Source organism: Pan troglodytes, chromosome 1 (genome assembly GCF_028858775.2).
Source record: "Pan troglodytes isolate AG18354 chromosome 1, NHGRI_mPanTro3-v2.0_pri, whole genome shotgun sequence".
In the NCBI taxonomy this organism is placed as follows: domain Eukaryota; kingdom Metazoa; phylum Chordata; class Mammalia; order Primates; family Hominidae; genus Pan; species Pan troglodytes.
The window spans coordinates 75,169,891-75,185,503 of NC_072398.2; the positions used below are offsets into that span (position 1 = coordinate 75,169,891).

Consider the following 15,613-nt stretch of genomic DNA (forward strand, 5'->3'; position numbering starts at 1 on the left):
TAACTATTTCTATCTTCTGATTTAGTTAACGAGAAACAAAAAATCCTGCAGACAAGTTTCTCCTCAGTCAGGTATTTCCTAACCAAGTTTGAGGGTATGAACATACTCTCCTTTTCCTTTTCTATAAAGCTGAGGAGAAGAGTGAGGGAGTGTGGGCAAGAGAGGTGGCTCAGGCTTTCCCTGGGCCTGATTGAACTTTAAAACTTCTCTACTAATTAAACAACACTGGGCTCTACACTTTGCTTAACCCTGGGAACTGGTCATCAGCCTTTGACCTCAGTTCCCCCTCCTGACCAGCTCTCTGCCCCACCCTGTCCTCTGGAACCTCTGCGAGATTTAGAGGAAAGAACCAGTTTTCAGGCGGATTGCCTCAGATCACACTATCTCCACTTGCCCAGCCCTGTGGAAGATTAGCGGCCATGTATTCCAATGTGATAGGAACCGTAACCTCTGGAAAAAGGTAAGAGGGGTGAGCTTTCCCCTTGCCTGCCCCCACTGGGTTTTGTGACCTCCAAAGGACTCACAGGAATGACCTCCAACACCTTTGAGAAGACCAGGCCCTCTCCCTGGTAGTTACAGTCAAAGACCTGTTTGGAAGACGTCATTTCAAGTGCTCTCCCTCCCACCCCACCTCTTGGGGTAAGGCCTTTCCTAAGCTACCCCTTGGGTCCCTAGCCTAAGAAACAAGGGGGATGTCATCCCTGCTGTAAAGATGCTGTGCAGGACGTCAGCACTCAAGGGATCCAGGGGACGCTCCAAGGGGAATCCCCAGGGCCTGCCATCCATCCGGGAAGAGAGCAAATGCTACCCATGAGGACCTCCTCACTCCCTTTTTGCTCTTTCTTCCACTCAGATCCACCCCACTCCACCCCCACCCAAATCCCAGTGACCTTTGACTAAAGGGCCAAAACTGCTTCCTTTTCTCACAGTGAGAGTTGTCCCTCCCTCAATGCCACACACACTCCCTTCTTCATCTGAGTTGTCACAGGAGGCTAGAAACGGGGTGGTGGCACAACCGTCTTGGTTTTAATTTGTGCTTCATAGCCCTCCCAGGGTCCTCTCAGCCTCAAATTGCATTTCCAAATGTAGTTGAAGGACAGAGTGGGCAACCGAAGGCAGTGGAGATGGGAAGATGAATGGCAGGGTCCTCTCCTCTCTCTCTCTGCTTCTTCAGCCTGCCTTCCACATCTCCCTTGGTGCCGCTGCTTCTCTCTGGCTTTGCACCTCTGTTCTTGAAAGGGCTGCAGAACTGGACTCAGACCACGCAAGAAGGCAAGTCCCCCTCAGCTGCCCCAGCTTCCAGCCAGCCCCAGGCTTGCCCAACGGACCACGTCCGTGAATCTGCACTGGGTGCCTGTCTTTCTCTCCCAGGAGAAGATGGGAAGATCCAGTACCCACACACAGACCCCCTTGTGTACACCCAGGAACCATAAACCAGCTGGAGGCATCCCCTGCCCCACCCTGTCTTATCTACAAAAAATATTACAAGAGACTTTATCTCTTGATTTGCTTCATCGAGTGTCCCAACTACCTCATTTTTTAAAAATGTGAAATTAGCTTCATTTACCTTCATTGAATCCATGTTGGCGACTATTAAAAATTCCAGGCAATAAAAAGGGATGAGAGCCTGAACTAAAGCAGTGGCAATAACTGGTGAAAGAGTAAAAAAACAGAACTGATTGACTCTGGGGTGAACTGATTGACTCTGGGGTTTGACTAAATGAGGAGGAGAGAGGGAGGAATCCAGGGTGATTCTCAGGTTTCTGTACGGGATTCACTGAGCCCACTCACAGGAGCAGGCCTGTGGGGGAGAATTAATTACCAGTTCAGTTTGGTCCTGTTTCCCTGAAGAACTTGTAGGAGTTCCTGGTGGAACTGTCCGGCAAATAGGCAGTCTGGAGCTCAGTGGAAGGGTTAGGGCTGGAGCTAGAGATGTAGGAATCTTCAGCACACAGATATTGCCATTGTTTTTGTTTGTTTGTTTGTTTGTTGTTGCTGTTTTGAGACACAGTCTCACTTTGTCGCCCAGGTTGGAGTGCAGTGGCACAATCTCAGCTCACTGCAACCTTCGCCTCCTGGGTTCAAGTGATTCTTCTGCCTCAGCCTCCCTAGTAGCTTGGGACTACAGGTGTGCGCCACCACACCCAGCTAATTTTTGTATTTTTAGTAGAGACAGGGTTTCACCATGTTGTCCAGGCTGATCTTGAACACCCAACCTCAAGTGATCTGCATGCCTCAGCCTCCCAAAGTGCTGGGATTACAGGCGTGAGCCACCGCACCCGGCCAGATATTGCCTTTGCTCCATCCATTTCTTCTTACTTCTCTTGTGTTGCTGAAATCTCTCTGCTGTATCTATCAGAGTCCTTCCCCAAACAGTTTCTGTAGATGGCTCCCCCTACCACCCTGACTCTTCACTGGGCACTAAAGCCGATTTTTTAGGCATGCACATTCCATGTCACAAACAGGAAGCTTCTCATTCTTTTTTCTCCCAGCGTGGGGAATTGAGCACATAATACTCCAAATAACCATCAGCTGATTCTAATTCCAACATGACCACGTCCAGGCAACTGAACTGTCCCCTGGCAAGAAGTCTAGGACTGAACCTGTCCCGGGCCCCTGTACTTGGTTCAAAGGATTTAGCCTTTCTCTTGGCCACAACAGGTGGGCTGGAATCCTCTGCTTTACTGGGGCAACCCTGTGGTGGGCAGTGGGGCTAGGGGTTGCAGCCTAGCTTAACTTGGCATTTTGTCTCCTTGCAGGAAGGTTTATCTTTTGTCCTTGCTGCTCATTGGCTTCTGGGACTGCGTGACCTGTCACGGGAGCCCTGTGGACATCTGCACAGCCAAGCCGCGGGACATTCCCATGAATCCCATGTGCATTTACCGCTCCCCGGAGAAGAAGGCAACTGAGGATGAGGGCTCAGAACAGAAGATCCCCGAGGCCACCAACCGGCGTGTCTGGGAACTGTCCAAGGCCAATTCCCGCTTTGCTACCACTTTCTATCAGCACCTGGCAGATTCCAAGAATGACAATGATAACATTTTCCTGTCACCCCTGAGTATCTCCACGGCTTTTGCTATGACCAAGCTGGGTGCCTGTAATGACACCCTCCAGCAACTGATGGAGGTACGACCAAAGGTCTTCTGCCCAGCCACCTTGTTAGGAGCACCTTTGGGGCTTCCATAGGTCCAAGTCCAATGACTCCTCAACCAACACTGCAGGCCACTAGGGGCGCTCATTATGCATTACGATTCCCTTTGAACATCACTACTGTGTTATAATTCCCTTAGAAAATCATTTTTTAAAAAATGAGCCAAGGAATCTTGGCTATCTACTTTTTAAATCCTGGTTTCCTCTTTTGAGCACCTTAAAATGGGGGAAGGCTTGTATCTTCTCTCAACTTCTTTTCAGTAATTCTTTCATCTATATGTTTACTCATTAATTTGATCATTTATTTATTTATTTATTCATTCAGCACTTCCTCTGTGCCAGGCAATGTGTTGTGCCAGTCCCTCCTCTGGTGGAAGAAGAGTAGCTTTACCATATGGTGACATCAGGCATATAGGCTCTTGTGGAAAAAAATTCTAGGATAGTATTTTTTTTTTTTTTTGAGATGGAGTCTCGCTGTATTGCCCAGGCTGGAGTGCAGTGGTGCAGTCTCGGCTCACTCCAAACTCTGCCTCCCAGGTTCAAGCAATTCTCCCACCTCAGCCTCCTGAGTAGATGGGATTATAGGCACACGCCACCACGCCCAGCTAATTTCTATAGTTTTAGTAGAGATGGGGTTTCACCACGTGGCCAGACTGGTCTCAAACTTTTTTTTTTTTTTTTTGAGACGGAGTCTCGCTCTGTCATCCAGGCTGGAGCGCAGTGGCACGATCTCAGCTCACTGCAACCTCTACCTCCCGGGTTCAAGCAATTCTCAGCCTCAGCCTCCCGAGTAGCTGGGATTACAGGCGCCCGGCACCATGCCTGGCTAATTTTTTTTCTTTTTAGTAGAGATGGGGTTTCACCATGTTGGCCAGGCTAGTCTTGAACTCCTGACCTCGTGATCCACCTGCCTTGGCCTCCCAAAGTGCTGTGATTACAGGCGTGAGCCACCGTGCCTGGCCTCAAACTCTTGACTTCAAGGGATCGGCCTGACTTGGCTTCCCAAAGTGCTGGGATTACAAGCATGAGCCACTGCACTGGGCCTAGGATGGTATATTGAGACCAGGGGCCCAGGAAAGCCAAGAGAAGCCTCAAGGATGTGAGAGTGTTTTCTGGCTCTGGGAAGTATGGATCATTTCAGCTCAGTGACTTAGTTCCCACCCCCTTCCCCCCACTGCCTTTTGTGATAAGATGAAATGTCATAGATTGATTGATCACTGTTGGCCTCTGGGGCTATGATAAGTCATGGATGGAAACACTAGATCTTTAATCTGTCCTTGGCTTGGCTGCATGACAGTCTTTCTTCAAGTTGGATCACACTTTGGAAGCAGAGTTCATCAATAGGGAGGCATGAGTCCCTTCAAGATGGTATATGGTGCTTATTTGAAACTTGGACGCTAAAGTCTGTGGGTCTTAGGAGGGTTCCTTCTATTCTAGTGGTCAATTTCCATGGAACTTCATCACCTTTGCTCAGGGCTCTGGGGTGAGTTAACCCAAGTCTTCACTCTTTGAAAGAAATTGTAGATTTAAAAACTCTTAAGACACATAATACTGCCTTCTCTGGGCCCTTCAGTCATTTTTGTATACATTGGTACTGGTCTCAAAGTACTTCCATATCACTCATGTCTCTGTCCCCAAGTAAGATCTTAAATGTAACCCTTCCTACAAGAAGAACAGAACAGAACACTGCTTCCAAACCACACATGTTCCTTTGGTCCTCCCCTCTACACAAACGCCATGTGTTGGGAAAGCAGGGTGAGACTGAATCTCTCTGGAGAAAAGAGAAATTCAGCACCAAGCTTTTGATCAAAAGCATAATCCCCCCCTAAAAAAAGTACCTATTGGAGCAAAATCAGGAAAACCAAAGACAGAGAACAGATAAAACCAAAAGGCCTTTTGTAGCCTGAGGAGAGAGCATGGAAAGGGCAGGAGGGGAACAGCCTCACCCATTTTGCCTTGGGGATGGTGAAGGTGGGCATTGGGGGATTCCAACTTCAAAGCATGGATGACTTCTAAGTCCTTTTCAGCCCTGAGCTCTTAGATTCTGAGCCTGTTTAATCCCTTGCTGATAGATTCACTCTTCCTTTTTCACCCCTACCACCAGTATCCCAGAGCCTCCATGAGCAGCTGGCCCCAGTAGATGCCACAAAAGTGTTTGTTACGAGAAGGACACTGTCCTGATTCTCTTCTCTGTCCAGAATCACCAAGAGGACTTTTCCCATTCCAGCAAGAAAACATCTGTGTGTTGATCTAGAGGCGTTTAGAGACTTTAGGTGGCAACCTAGTCTCTCTTTTTCCCTTTATCCTTCCTACCCTTCATTCTTCTTTTATCCTTTTATTCATCAGAACACAAGAGTTGAGCATTTATGCTGTCCCAGGTACTGTGCTTGAAGGAGTTAACAACTGAGGTGGCTATTAGTCAGAGACTGACCAGCATGTGCTCACCACCCATGTTAACTAGGCAGCCCACCAAACCCACCACCATTTTTTTTTGACTTCTATAGGTATTTAAGTTTGACACCATATCTGAGAAAACATCTGATCAGATCCACTTCTTCTTTGCCAAACTGAACTGCCGACTCTATCGAAAAGCCAACAAATCCTCCAAGTTAGTATCAGCCAATCGCCTTTTTGGAGACAAATCCCTTACCTTCAATGAGACCTACCAGGACATCAGTGAGTTGGTATACGGAGCCAAGCTCCAGCCCCTGGACTTCAAGGTGAGTTGCAGATGTTACCCCTGACCTCCGAGTTCTTCCTCTCCACTCAGAGATTGAGGAGGTGGAGAAACAGCATCCAAATTCACACTGCTTTGCTGCTGAAGACTGCTGGAGGGCTGACTAAAAGTTAGAACCCCTGGAATAGTTATTCTTACTTGAAACCTGAGAAATCAAAGGTATCCATGCTTGGATTGTAGTGACTGCCCAGAAAACATGAATTAATAATCAATTCTTCATTCCATCCACCAACTTCAAATATATACCAAAGGGTGTTTTGAAGATGCCAGTCCTACAAGATATCTTACTTAATTTGAACAGTTATCATGGTCAAATAAAGTTGGTACATGATGCATGTTATATTCTCCTCTTGGAGATTCATGAAGCACATGGGCCTATGAAGGTTCTGAGAAACTCTGCAACAAAGAAATCTGTTGGCTTTATTCAATCGGCATTCCTCAAATGTATTTGACTGCATGGGCATTTCTCTCCTCCATATAACCTGCCAACCCCATATAACCTGCCAACCCCATATAACCTGCAATCATTCATTGCTTCCCCTGGCACATGCCTTGGAAATTCTACTTTTGTGAGTTAAGGTTTTCCAAAGTCAGAGAAAATAATATTTTATCTTCTTTTTCCCAGACTATTTTCGCCTTCCTTCTTTTCATTTATTTCTTCCTATTTCTTTTTGTTCTTTTTCTTCGGATAATATTTATTAACTACAGGAAAGATTCATGGAACTATATTAGATATGTGAGGCTTCCCCAGTTTGGGTTAGAGCAATGGCTTCTTAATCAAATGGTGGGAAAGGACAGAGGGATGGTGAGAAAAATAAAATGCTGCCTGGGAAAATGGAGAAGCCAATTGAATAGCACAGGTGAGTAGGTTTATTTTCTGTTCTCCTCAGGAAAATGCAGAGCAATCCAGAGCGGCCATCAACAAATGGGTGTCCAATAAGACCGAAGGCCGAATCACCGATGTCATTCCCTCGGAAGCCATCAATGAGCTCACTGTTCTGGTGCTGGTTAACACCATTTACTTCAAGGTACTCAGAATGGCCCTGGAGAGACCCCAGGGACTTCCTCTTGCTCTTCAGCTTACCCCCCCTTTTTTTTTAAATGGTGAGACCGAAGCCCTGAGAGGGCAAATGGACTGCCTAAAGCTACACAGGTACAGGTCAGCAGGGCAGGTCAATCTATTATTTATTTATTTATTTATTTTTGACAGAGTCTCGCTCTGTCGCCCAGGCTGGAGTGCAGTGGCGTGATCTCGGCTCACTGCAAGCTTCGCCTCCTGGGTTCACGGCATTCTACTGCCTCAGCCTCCCAAGTAGCTGGGAATACAGGCACCCACCACCATGCCCGGCTAATTTTTTGTTTTTTTTTTAGTAAAGACGGGGTTTCACCGTGTTAGCCAGGATAGTCTTGATCTCCTGACCTCGTGATCTGCCCACCTCGGCCTCCCAAAGTGCTGGGATTACAGGCATGAGCCACCGCGCCCGGCAGATTGGCTTCTTTCACCTAGTAAAATGCATTTACTGTTCTTTTGTGTTTTCGTGGTTTTGTCACTCATTTCTTCTTAGCATGGAATAGCATTACATTTGGTCTGGATGTACCACAGTCTGTCTATTCATCTACTGAAGGACATTTTGGCTGCTTCCAAGGTTTGACAGTTATGAATAAACCTACTCATAATTCCATCATTCTGACACAGCCATTGTTAACCTTTTTGTGCATATCCTGCCAGTCTTTTTTCCGAATAATTATATATTAATGTAACACTATAATATGGATGTGTCTTGTGTCAATAACTATCCTCCTATGAATGTTTGTGTTCTTACTTTGTGATTCTCTTCCAGGGCCTGTGGAAGTCAAAGTTCAGCCCTGAGAACACAAGGAAGGAACTGTTCTACAAGGCTGATGGCGAGTCGTGTTCAGCATCTATGATGTACCAGGAAGGCAAGTTCCGTTATCGGCGCGTGGCTGAAGGCACCCAGGTGCTTGAGTTGCCCTTCAAAGGTGATGACATCACCATGGTCCTCATCTTGCCCAAGCCTGAGAAGAGCCTGGTCAAGGTGGAGAAGGAACTCACCCCAGAGGTGCTGCAGGAGTGGCTGGATGAATTGGAGGAGATGATGCTGGTGGTCCACATGCCCCGCTTCCGCATTGAGGACAGCTTCAGTTTGAAGGAGCAGCTGCAAGACATGGGCCTTGTCGATCTGTTCAGCCCTGAAAAGTCCAAACTCCCAGGTTTGTCTAGGAAGGAGTTTCCTCCCTTCTCCACCCGCAAGGTAGTCTGACCAAAAGTGGAAGAGTTGGAGAAAGAATAGAAAGGAGCAACAAGTCAGGACTCCTGGATACTGATCCTAGTTTCTACTGCTAACTTGTGGAAATCTCTTTTCCTTTTGAGACCTCAGTTTCCTCTTCTGTAAAAGGGAAGTTTGTTCTTGGGTCTCCATGGGCCCAGCCAGCACTGGTGCCCTGTGAGTCTGTATCAGGTAGAGGAGATGGGACCAGGTGGAGAGGAATTTGAAAGGGCATTGGAATTCAGAGCAAAGAGACAGATATTAAGAGCTGGGGAAATGTGGTTCCCATTACACAGGCCTCACTGACATTTATTATTATTATTATTATTATTATTATTATTATTATTACTTGAGACAGAGTCTTACTCTGTTGCCCAGGCTGGAGTGCAGCGGTGCGATCTCGGCTCACTGCAACCTCTGCCTCCCGGGTTCAAGCGATTCTCATGCCTCAGCCTCCTGAGTAGCTGGGATTACAGGCACACGCCACCATACCTGGTAATTTCTGTATTCTTAGTAGAGATGGGTTTCACCATGTTGGCCAGGATGGTCTTGAACTCTTGACCTTGTGATCCGTCTGCCTTGGCTTCCCAAAGTGCTGGGATTACAGGCGTCAGCCACCGCACCTGGCACATTAAAATATCTTTTAAAGAAGTTGGCTGGCCAGGGTGGCTCACGCCTGTAATACCAGCACTTTGGGAGGCTGAGGTGGGAGGATCATCTAAGCCCACGAGTTCGAGACCAGCCTGGACAACATAGTGAGATGGTCTCTACAAAAAATAAAAAAAATTAGCCAGGCATGGTAACGCACACCTGTAGTCCTAGCTTCTTGGGAGGCAGAGCTGGGAGGATTGCCTGAGTCCGGGAGGTCAACGCTGTGGTGTACTGTGATCACACCACTGCACTCCAGCCTGAGCAACAGAGTGAGGTCCTATCACTAAATAAATAAATAAATAATAAGTTTACGATGTTAAGTAATTAGATTTATCTTTATTGAGCTTTTTTTTTTTTTTGAGACGAAGTCTTGCTCTTGTCCCCCAGGCTGGAGTGCAGTGGTGCAATCTCGGCTCACTGCAACCTCCACCCCCCAGATTCAAGCGATTCTCCTGCCTCAGCCTCCCAAGGAGCTAGGATTACAGGCGCCTGCCACCACGCCCAGCTAATTTTTGCATTTTTAGTAGAAACGGGGTTTCACTATGTTGGCCAGGCTGGTCTTGAACTCCTGACCTCAGGCAATCTACCTGCCTTGGCCTCCCAAAGTGCTGGGATTACAGGCGTGAGCCACTGCGCTATTGGGCTGTCTTTAAGCTAGTTTTGAAAACTAAAAATGTTGCCAGACTGGAAAGAAAGATGTTCCTTCTGGATGGAGTGAGTTTTTTCTGTAAGAACAGAGTCTTGCCCTTTCTCTCTCCCACAAAAAGCTGAAGCCTGAGAATGAATTATCAGGAGCCATGCTGAACAAGCCCAAAGTACTTATTATTATTATTATTATTTATTTATTTATTTTTTGAGATGCAGTTTTGCTCTTGTTGCCCAGGCTGGAGTGCAGTGGCGTGATCTTGGCTCACTGCAACCTCCACCTCCCGAGTTCAAGCGATTCTCCTGCCTCAGTCTCCCAAGTAGCTGGGATTACAGGCATGCGCCACCACACCTGGCTAATTTTTGTATTTTCACGATAGAGACAAGGTTTCACCATATTAGTCAGAGTGTCTCCAACTCCTGACCTCAGGTGATCTGTACACCTTGGCCTCCCGAAGTGCTGGGATTACAGGTGTGAGCCACTGCACCCGGCCCCCAAAGTACTTTATTATTTTTAACACATATTCATTGTGAGAGTATGATTAGGTGAAGATTTAGGATTTCTTCTTATGTTTCAAAAAGCCCCAAAGGATCTCTTAATCCAAACTGAATTCCCATCTGTGGGTTGAAGCCAACTTTCTCCCATCTCACAAAGACTTCTCCGGTCTTCCTTCCAGGTATTGTTGCAGAAGGCCGAGATGACCTCTATGTCTCAGATGCATTCCATAAGGCATTTCTTGAGGTGAGTACACCTTCCCCACTCTCTTAGGGTACAGAAAGGAGATGCATGAACAACAGGAACACGTGGAAAAGGCCTGTTTCCAGTGTTAAGGCATGCAAAAGGCCTCCACAGGCCTGCTATAATACAGCCCTCTCCAAAACCTTCATGGTGTGATTGTTCTGCCTTCCCTCCCACTACCTCTTCTGTAGCAGGTCAAGCGGGAACACAAACATTTAGGGAGGGTGATATAGGAAAATAAGCCAGCAAAGGCCATCAAGAAGAAATTTACAGCATGAGGAGAACCAGAAGAGTATGGGGTCGCAGAAACCCAGGGAGAATTTTTTTTTTTTTTTTGAGACAGAGCTTCGTTCGCTTTTGTTGCCCAGGCTAGAGTGCAATGGTGCGACAGCTCACTACAACTTCTGCCTCCCGCGTTCAAGCGATTCTCCTGCCTCAGCCTCCTGGGTAGCTGGGATGACAGGCATGTGCCATCACGCCCGGCTAATTTTTGTATTTTTAGTAGAAACAGGGTTTCTCCATGTTGGTCAGGCAGGTCTTGAACTCCCGATCTCAGGTGATCCACCTCCTTGGCACCCCCAAAGTGCTGGGATTACAGGCATGAGCCACTGCACCCGGCCAACCCAGGGAGAAGTTTTAAGAAAATGGATAGCATCTAGTAAGAAGACTCCTGGGCTGGGCATGGTGGTTCACATCTGTAACCCCAGCACCTTGGGAGGCTGAGATGGAAGAATCACTTGAGCCCAGGAGTTTGCAACCAGCCTGAGCAACATAGTGAGACCCTGTCTCTACCAAAAAAATCTTAAAAAAAAAAAAAAAAAGTTTGGAGACTGCCCATAGTTTACCTTTCCCTGAGGACAGAATAGTGTGGCCACATGCCTAATTGTAATGGATGAAGAGCAAATGGAAGATAAGAAAGGGAAGCTGGTGAGTGTGCATCAGTGTCTTAAAGTGTGCTCCAGACAACTAGAGCACTAGACTACACTGGAGGAAACGAAAAGGTGGTCAAATAAATGCATATCCTCTCATGGGAGATGAACAGTACACACTGACATGCTGAGGTCTGACAAGTCCCACAGTAAAGAAGACGGTTGAATATCACTTAACCTAGTGTTCCCCCAAATGAGATGTGCATGGAACCCTGTGTTAGAGTAATAGCTGTGTACAGCCTGTGGAACTTCTAGTTCTCAAGTAAACACTAAACTATGGACCAACAGCAGTAGTTATCTGGGGAGCTTTATCTTTGGAGATTCTGGGATGGGCCCTGAGAATCTCTGTATGTACTAAACTCCTCAGGGGATTCTTATGCACAATGAGATTTGGGAACCACTGGTATAGACTATTTTTTGCGGGAGCCAGGCTGTGAGGGATAGGAGATTGGACAATGGTAGAGATGTTCCTAGAATCGAAGAAATCGAAAAGAATGAAGGTTGTAGTCAAAGAGAAAGGTTTCAGAGGATGGTGCTAAGTAAATATAGATCCAGGGATCAAACTCAGAGGAAAGTGGAATTTTAACGGGAGCGAGGAAATGTGATAGCTTGAAAGAACACAAGGTTATAATCTGAGAAAAGGATGCTATTAATATAATTTCAAAGGTAGAGTAGTTCTGAGATGGCAAGTCCAAGGTGTAGCCATGGACAGGTTTGCTTAAGTGGAATGAAGGCAATGCTCATTAGGTTTGATGAAAGAAATGGGAGACTAGGGTGTTGAACGGGTCTCCTAATGAGATTTTTTTTTTTTTCATTGAAATGGAGTCTTGCTCTGTCGCCTAGGCTGGAATGCAGTGGTATGATCTCAGTTCACTGCAACCTCCGCCTCCTGGGTTCAAGCGATCCTCTCGCCTCAGCCTCCCAAGTAGCTGGGACTACAGGTGCCCGCCACCACGCCCGACTAAATTTTTGTATTTTTAGTAGAGACGGGGTTTCACCATGTTGGCCAGGCTGGTCTCAAACTCCTGACCTTAAGTGATCCACCTGACTCGGCCTCCCAAAGTGCTGGGATTACAGGCATGAGCCACCGTGCCCGGCCTACTGAGATATTTTAATTGCCTCAAATGATAGCAGGAGTTGGAGTGGACAGAAAGGCTAAGTGCAAAAATCATCAGTGTGGGGATATAATCTATAGGACAATGAATGTCAATGACCTTTAAGACAATAGCAAGAGTAGAGGTATTGAGGTCAGAACAAGGGATTTTACAAGAGTGCTGTATTAATGGTTTTGGAAGTTAAGATGACACTGCTCACACCCTCTTTCACATGGATTTTTGGAAGAAAGAACACTTAGGAAGACTGCAAGGGAAATTGAGTCCTCAGGGTTTTAACTCTCATTGAATATCCTCTGGTAAGGACTCCAGTTAGAAGTGGTCAACTCAGACCTCCTTGAGGGGTCTGAGTTACTATTAGGAAGAAGCAGAGGTCTGGATTCATTTTATCCACCTGAGCCCAGTACACAATATATAAGATTTTTCCATAGTTCTTACAACAAAGCCGTTTTCTTTGAAAACCTTGGGAATCCTTAATAAACAGGACCCCAACTAATTGTAGACCTGAGAAGCCATTAAAAACCAGAATCTGATTTGAATAAAAGGATCCTGGTCATGCAAACACTCTAGTCTGCTAATAAGCTAATAAATTTAGTGCTGGAATGAGCATGAAATAGGTAATATGGGGAGATAGCGGGTAAGGAAGGGAGGAACAAAGGAAGGGGAAGGAAGAGTGAGAAGGAAGGAGAAGACATCATCAACCAGCTCCACAAAACCCAGGGAGCCGGTTAATCATGTGCTTTCATTAAGAGCAGAAACAGAGTTTTAGTGATATTCTGGGTCCTGAGGCAAAATTTTCTGAAGGTGTTTCCCTCTAGATCTGCTTATCAGCCATGTTCAAATACCATTGTTTCAGTCTATTACTCCAAGAAAATGGCATCTCGTCCAGCCAGAGAACCCACCTCTTTTCATAGGCCCTAGGTCCTGAGTGGCTCTTTGGAGTAGCTGTATCTTGGATCTTGATGCTCCAAGAGTGAAACTGTTTCTTTCAACTATGGAGTTCAGATCTTGAGCCAAAAATCTTTCAGCAGCTGGTACAAAAAAAATCTGCTGTAAAACCATTTACAATGGTACCAGCCAGAAATGTGATAACCTGTGTACATTCAGATTTCTGGGTTACCTGAATGGAACTCTTACACTTATTACCTAGCACAAGGCTTGGACAAACACAAGTACCTTACATTCTCTGCATGAAAGAATGAGTAGAAGTAGGATTCTGGAGGGAATCCAACCTGACCCAAATGTACTTTTTACTGGAAAACAAAAGCATTTGAGGAATTGCTGTGTCTGTGGATGATTTACCTGCCAAAAATGAACGGCAGAGTGGCTAATGTAGTTTTATTTCCCATGTGACCTGCAGGTAAATGAAGAAGGCAGTGAAGCAGCTGCAAGTACCGCTGTTGTGATTGCTGGCCGTTCGCTAAACCCCAACAGGGTGACTTTCAAGGCCAACAGGCCTTTCCTGGTTTTTATAAGAGAAGTTCCTCTGAACACTATTATCTTCATGGGCAGAGTAGCCAACCCTTGTGTTAAGTAAAATGTTCTTATTCTTTGCACCTCTTCCTATTTTTGGTTTGTGAACAGAAGTAAAAATAAATACAACTACTTCCATCTCACATTATAAATGGACTCTGCATTTGAAATGAAGACAAGGAAAGGGGAAACATGCTATTGGGGCACATGGTAAAATGATGCCTTCAAGTTGTTCTTTACCCAGTAACCACATCTGGATCAAGAAAATGAGGGAGAGAGCGATAAAAGATGGTAGACAGCCAGAAAGGGAAGGGAGAGTGAATTCTCAGTATTTCCATCACACTAAAACATATCAAAAATTGAAACAGATTAGTTTCTATATACAGAAAAGACAGATTCAAATCTGAGTATTAAACCATTTAATTCTCAAACCACTCACATGCATAATGTTCTTTTACACAGTGTTAAAATAAAGGGGAAAATGCATTTTTATACAAACAGAATTTCAAGTATACATTAATAGACTTTTCAGATTACTAACCAAGTTGCTAAGATTTCATTCACATTGTTCTTAAAGCTGTTCAACGAGAAAGCTTTTGCTAAACTGCTTTAAATATGTTTATATAAACCCATATTTTCACTCTTTCTTTGAACTCCCTCCCCCAACCCGAGTCTCTGCCCACCCTCCTGCCCTCCCCCCTTCCCCGACACGACAGGGGTCCTGGGGCTCTAGGAGACATGCAACCCCACCAAGAACTATTGGCTTGTCATCAGGGGAAGGACAGAATCTTACAGGAGGAGAGACTGAGAACACCTGTCAAATGAAGGGAGAACAAATCTGATACTTAGAAATGACACAAATCAGGATCGTGTCTTAGAGTCTTTGTGTTTTCACTTGATTTTTAATTTAAAAAATCTCAGCCTCCCACAAAACACCACCAAAGTTTCTGACAAATTGGTAGCTGTGAAAATAATCTTAGGTAGTTTTTCCCCAGTGAAACTTCCAAAATCAGGACAGGTATTTAGAACCCTTTTTCAATTTGGCGGTTCTTTTTCCCTTTGGCATGGAGTGGGGGCCACTTAAAAGTGGATGTTATTACTTGTGTGTTTACATTAAGAAATTTGGTTCATTTCACAGGGTCTGGTAAGAGTTCTCCCTCCTTAACTCTCCTCCTGAAGTAATCTGGTTTCAGGGCCAGGAACAGCCACTCTCCTTAGGAATTAAAGTGCATTTTTTTTTCGGTAAAGGGAAAGAGGGGGAGGTGGAGGTTTACACTTAAGTGATAATGATTAAAGTAGGGTTGGGTGAGAGAAAATCCTATTCCTATATATAGGTATTTATAATTAAGGTCATAATAAAAACTGATATTCTTAGGAAATAAGATGCACAAAGCCAGTCTAGCACCCTCAGTGGTGCAAGAGCACTATTCTGGTTCACTGACTTTCCCGAGGCATCTTTACTATTAATGGAGTAACTGCTTCAGATGAAAAGACACAAATCTCAAACATTAGTTTTTTTCAAAGGGAAAAAACAGACTGGTAGGTTCTTACAGCTAAAAATACTCTATTCCATTCCCTTTCAGGGATAACATTTTAGAAACTGATTGTCTGTTTTAATATGAATCCTCCTTGATTAGCAAGTTGTAAAAAATATTAGATAAATTTGTTTACAAATATTATGGTAGCCTTTAGAAACTTAGGAAGAGGTGGGCGTAGTTGATCCTTGCTATCAATCAATATCAACTGAGAGGAAGTGAAATTTTCCTTTATTTGATCGCTACCATCAGAATCTTATTTTCTGACTAGTTTAAATGCTTTACAATTTCTTCTTGGGTTAAAAACCCAAGAGTTTCCCATAGAGAAGTAAATGCTACATTAACAGCTATACA

At 45.2% G+C, this 15,613-nt stretch overlaps 1 protein-coding gene across 1 annotated transcript; it reads left to right on the plus strand.

The window, feature by feature from the left end:
* The first annotated feature begins 313 nt into the window (after positions 1-313).
* SERPINC1 (serpin family C member 1) lies at positions 314-13,867 on the plus strand. Its single transcript, XM_001151521.8, has 7 exons — positions 314-460; positions 2,760-3,126; positions 5,655-5,870; positions 6,778-6,915; positions 7,729-8,119; positions 10,149-10,213; positions 13,612-13,867. The coding sequence occupies exons 1-7, from the start codon at positions 420-422 to the stop codon at positions 13,786-13,788; spliced, it is 1,395 nt and encodes a 464-aa protein (XP_001151521.1). The 5' UTR covers positions 314-419; the 3' UTR covers positions 13,789-13,867.
* The last annotated feature ends 1,746 nt before the right edge of the window (positions 13,868-15,613 follow it).